Source organism: Salpingoeca rosetta (assembly GCF_000188695.1).
Source record: "Salpingoeca rosetta unplaced genomic scaffold supercont1.22, whole genome shotgun sequence".
Taxonomy (NCBI): Eukaryota; class Choanoflagellata; order Craspedida; family Salpingoecidae; genus Salpingoeca; species Salpingoeca rosetta.
This window is the reverse complement of record NW_004754912.1, coordinates 509,075-513,880: the sequence shown is the minus strand read 5'-3', so window position 1 is coordinate 513,880 and position 4,806 is coordinate 509,075. Positions and strand designations below refer to the sequence as shown.

The window sequence follows — 4,806 nt, the reverse complement described above, 5'->3', positions numbered from 1 at the left end:
CTCTTCTTGTACGCTCGAAGCTCTCTACGGCGTCTGTCTGGCTCCCTTCAGCTCCCATGGGCCTTCGGGGGCGGCTGCTGACGACGGTATTTATTGGGGGGGGGGGGATTTGGCGGAGTTTTTTTTGGGGGCCTTTTTCGATTCTCTATGGCCGAAATTCAAGGGCCCCCACCCCCCCCCCCAACCCAATACCAGGTGTTTCTCCGTGATTGGGATGACGGTTGCGCCGCAGAACACCGTCTTGCCGTCCGCTAGTGCAGGAATGGGGGGGGGGGGTGGGCGAAGAGGAAGAAGTGAAGCAGTTGAAGGTGCAGTGGTAGGTGAGGTAGAACAGGTGTGCCATTGCATCACACTCTTTGATCGATCAGCATTTAGCAGTGCGCTCGCATGGCACTTCACCGCCCTTCCCCCGGCACCACCACGAAGATGATGAACGGGACAGTGACGTCCAAGCCTCAACACCACCATCATCGCCACCACCTCTATCACAACGACACCGCCACCACCATCGCATCGCCACAGCTGCTTCCCCCTCGTACCGTCTTCGCGCCACGCGGAGAGACGCACAACGGGCGAAATGCCACGCGCCCATTGCAACTTCCCATCCACAACTGAAACACAATGATGGTTTGGTGTTGGGTGACGTGGGTACGCAATCATTGGCATCAGCAAACGAGTTTATACACACACAAACGCACACGCACACACACACACACACACTCTCTCTCTCTCTCACACACACACACACACACACACACACACACACACACACACACACACACACACACACACACACACACACACACACACACACACACACACACACCGGTGCTCACGTTTTGTTGTGACGAGTGCTGTGGGCGATCTGAAGTCAAACGATTCGCACCACATGGGGTCCATTTCCCGCCGAAACACCTGCACGATATTCAAGGCAGGAGGGTGAGGGTTTTTGAGGTGCTCATGATCACACACACACACACACACAAACACACACACACACAGGCACAGGCACACACACACACACACACACAAGCACACACCTTGGAGCGCCTGACAGTCTCTGCGTTGATGTGTGCGGTTTCGGGGAGGTGGAAGGATTCTCCACTGACGGCGTTTTGTTCCAGCGTGACACGGACAAAGAGACCTGTGTGCGAAAACCCAGCGCCCTCAACAACGCTGCATACAGGCAACGAACAATGGCAAGCAGTGGGGTTAAAGGGCGGTGGGGGAAGGGAGAAAGAAGGTGGGAAGGTGAGGCCAGAACAAGAAGGAAGACGTGAGAGAAGAAGAAAGACAGAGCATTGGGAACAGGAACATGCGACCAGATCTTTACAACACACACACACACACATCAGGACAGCGGGCGAGTGCAACGTACACAACTTTTGCGTTCCACTGCCCGGCTGGGTGCTGTTCAATCTCCACATCGACGTTGATGCGCCCCGTGATGTCCGTCTCCTCAGACGTCGCCTGAATCGATCACGCGCAGATGTGATGCGTGTGTGTGTGTGTGTGAGTGAGTGCGTGTGTGTATGTGAGAGAGAGAGAGAGAGAGAGTGTGTGTGTGTGTGTGTGTGTGTGTGTGCGTGCGCATGCGTGAGTGCGAATGTACAAATGTGTATGAGTGTATGCATGTGCAATATGGGTGTGCCCCTTGAGTGTTGCAGCAGTCGGCCACAGCGCTTTCTTGCACGTCCACCTCCACTCAACCTTGCCCCCCCACCACACACACACCCTCGAACTGCTTCCCTCTGGTGTCTCTCACCCGCAGCGGAAACCAGTCATCAATCATCGTCTTCTCCTGCAGCTTCTGCTTGGGAATGTCCACCTGCAGCAGCGGGGCGTGGGATGATAGTATGCGTGAATGTGTTTGATCACGTGTGTGAATGTGTGTGAGGGGGTACATGTGTGTTTGTGTATGTTGGTGCGTGTTTATGTGTGTGTATGCACACGTGTCCACGGCAGCTTGGGCAAGGTCGCAAGGTCCAGTGCATGTGCAAAGCAAAGGTGCCACCACTGTCGCTGGCTGCACCTTGGCGATGGGGACGTCTGCTGCTTTGGTGATTTCGTGCAGATACACCGATACGAGCGACAAATCTTCGGGGATGACCACTTGGAACGATTGATCCCAGTACGGCCTGCAGCAAAGACCGGCACAGGGCGGAGGTACGGGCATGGTTGAGCATGGCTACGTGCGTGCATGTGGCTGATGTTGTGCGTGTGCTTGTTGTGCGTGCTTGCGTACACGTTCTTCAAAATCACCATTCGTGAATGAAGCGGTAATGGCGCAGGCCTTAGGCAACAGACTGATCCGTGCGTCCACCCCGCGCCTGACATGACAGCGGCAACTCACTTGAGCTCCTCCAGCGGTTGTGTTCGTGCAACTTCGTGGCCGTCAACGCGTGCGCTGGCACACCATGATGTTCCCTTTGCCTGGCACCTCCGCTCCAAGCCTTTGGCATTCCATTGCACTGGACGTTGTCGCCGTGGAAAGGGGGTTGAAGTGGCGAGTGGTGTTGGTGGTGGAACGGTGGCATCGTAGGAGTGTGGGAGTGTTGAGATGAGCACATCATGTTCCCGTCTGCTTGCCATTGAAAACGCGCACAGAGAGGCAGAGAGAGAGAGAGAAAGAGAAACGCACGCACGCATGCACGCACGCACGCACGCACGCACGCACGCACGCACACGCACACACACACACACACACGCACACACACACACACACACGCACACACACAACACACACACACACACACACACTGAACGTACGGGGGCATCTGACTTCGAACGAGAGAAACCGTAACGAAAACGATCGCAGTGCGCTCTGCCCGCCTACTGGTCAGGATCCAACCACATCCTATGATACTTACCTAGAGGAATTTACATTACATACGTAACCCAGGCTTCTAAGGGACTCGAAGCAACCGTAGGGTTTTGAAGCCATGGGATTACTGCCATACTGGTAGTTGGCGGGACGGACTCTCCCAGACGTCACGCACGCACACACACACGCACGCACACACACACGCACAGAAACACACCCAGCGTGATAGAGAGCCTGCGATCATAGCGAGGGCCCTTCTTGCGCATCATGGGTTGGACGACGTGGGCGTCCAGCAAATGCTTGGGATCCGCCATTTCACACCAGAGAGGTCAAACGCAGGCTGCTGCCAAAACACACACCAACACAACCACAAACAAAACCACAACGACAAAACCACAGGTGTTGTTGTGTTGAGTGTGACACACAAGCAGCTCGCAAGCAGTACACAGTGCTTTATGCTCACACACACACACACACACAACACATGTGTGTTCATAACAAGAGGTGCATGTATCCTCCTCCACCACCATCCCCACACCTCGACGCGCAGTGCTTTGCTGGCTTGCTTTGTGGCGCACAAAAACAACAAAACAAAGCTGGTGAGGGCAAAATTGCCTTTGTCCCAAGTCAATTTTGTCTTGCGAATTTGGCGCTCTCAACAAGAAAGAGGAAAGAAGAGGAAAGAGGACACGCAGCAGCCAACCACAACAGCGGCCAGCCAGTGCAACGATGAACGGCAACGGGAGGGAGGAAGCTGATGCTGCTGGGGAGAATCACCAGGACGAGGCGGATGCCATGGCGATCCTGTTTGAGGATGAGCAAGAAGCAGATGTTAGTCCAGTTGGCGTGAGAACACGCAGCAGGACACGGAGAAAGCAGGACCAGGCCGAGGGGATTGTGCAAGTGGAGGAAGACGAGGAGGAGGAGGAGGAGGGCGAGGGCGACGAAGTAGTGGATGATGGCGATGAGGTGGTCGTGACAGAGACGACCGATCCCGATGGCATGCACCACATTGATGTGAAGGTGCACAAGCACGCCACAGCCACGAATCGGGACTCTGTCATCATCGAATGCGATATCCCAGAGGTTGGTGTGTGTGTATGTGTGTGTGTGCGTGCGTGTGCATGCGTGCGTGCGTGTGTGCGTGTGTGTGTGCGTGCGTGCGTCTGTGTGTGTGTGTGTGTGTGTGTGTGTGCTTGTGTGTGTGTGTATGTGCGTGCGTGTGTGTGCCGGTACAGAGCGCTGCACACGAGCACATGCCGGTGGTTGGAGGTGTGCGTGTGGGAGAGCTATTTCTTCGCTGTTGCAGCCACCAATGATGCACGTGCTTGTTGTGGCATGTGTGCTGGTCCACTGCAGGTGTGCAAGCAAAAGCCATGTATTCTGGGCGTGGACGAAGCCGGCCGCGGACCAGTTTGCGGTGCGTACGCGAGCGCAACCTCGCATTATGTCAATGAGCGCTCACATTGCTCTCCTGCCTGCCCTTGTTCAATTGAGGCAATGGTGTCCGTAAGCGTTGGCGTGCGTTTGTGTGCATGTGAGTGGATGGGAGCGAAAACAACACATGAGCCCCCATCGATCGTTCATCGCGATGGCGATACCCGCATGACCCAGGTCCCATGGTGTATGGTGTCGCATTTGCGCCAAAGCCAATGGAGAAGACGCTGAAGAACATGGGCTTTACCGACTCCAAAGTCGTCAAGGAAGAGGAACGCGAGCGCTTGTTCACAGAGATGAAGGTGTGTGTCCGTGGATGTGCGTGTGGTTTCGTTTGTGTACACGTGTGCGTGTGCTTGAGTGCGCTTGCATACGCGTGTGGTTAAGTGCACGTGCATACGCGTGCACAGGTCCACCCGTGTAAGCGCGTGCGCGTGATCAAGTCACTGGTTTCGAACCTTGAACGATTGCCCTTCTCACAGGCCCCTAATTCCCCCCCCCGTCCAACCGCCTCCCACCTCTCGCTCACCCTTCTTCTCTGCCGT

At 55.5% G+C, this 4,806-nt stretch overlaps 2 protein-coding genes across 2 annotated transcripts in view; one reads left to right on the top strand and one right to left on the bottom strand.

The window, feature by feature from the left end:
* PTSG_07380 (uncharacterized protein) overlaps window positions 1-3,497 on the bottom strand; it is a gene marked incomplete at its 3' end in the record, with an annotated part of 10,868 nt that extends 7,371 nt beyond the window's left edge. Inside the window, exons 1-10 of the mRNA XM_004990822.1 lie at window positions 3,363-3,497; window positions 3,042-3,167; window positions 2,354-2,471; window positions 2,033-2,138; window positions 1,766-1,828; window positions 1,379-1,470; window positions 1,041-1,176; window positions 837-915; window positions 540-611; window positions 193-251 (exon numbers count right to left, since the gene is read on the bottom strand). Of these exons, the coding sequence (XP_004990879.1) occupies window positions 193-251; window positions 540-611; window positions 837-915; window positions 1,041-1,176; window positions 1,379-1,470; window positions 1,766-1,828; window positions 2,033-2,138; window positions 2,354-2,471; window positions 3,042-3,138 (822 nt within the window). The 5' untranslated portion in view covers window positions 3,139-3,167; window positions 3,363-3,497. The remainder of the gene's footprint in view (window positions 1-192; window positions 252-539; window positions 612-836; window positions 916-1,040; window positions 1,177-1,378; window positions 1,471-1,765; window positions 1,829-2,032; window positions 2,139-2,353; window positions 2,472-3,041; window positions 3,168-3,362) is intronic.
* Window positions 3,466-4,806, top strand: part of PTSG_07379 (ribonuclease) — a 3,062-nt gene continuing 1,721 nt past the window's right edge. The window contains exons 1-3 of the mRNA XM_004990821.1: window positions 3,466-3,910; window positions 4,184-4,244; window positions 4,439-4,563. Coding sequence (XP_004990878.1) covers window positions 3,554-3,910; window positions 4,184-4,244; window positions 4,439-4,563 — 543 coding nt within the window. The 5' untranslated portion in view covers window positions 3,466-3,553. The remainder of the gene's footprint in view (window positions 3,911-4,183; window positions 4,245-4,438; window positions 4,564-4,806) is intronic.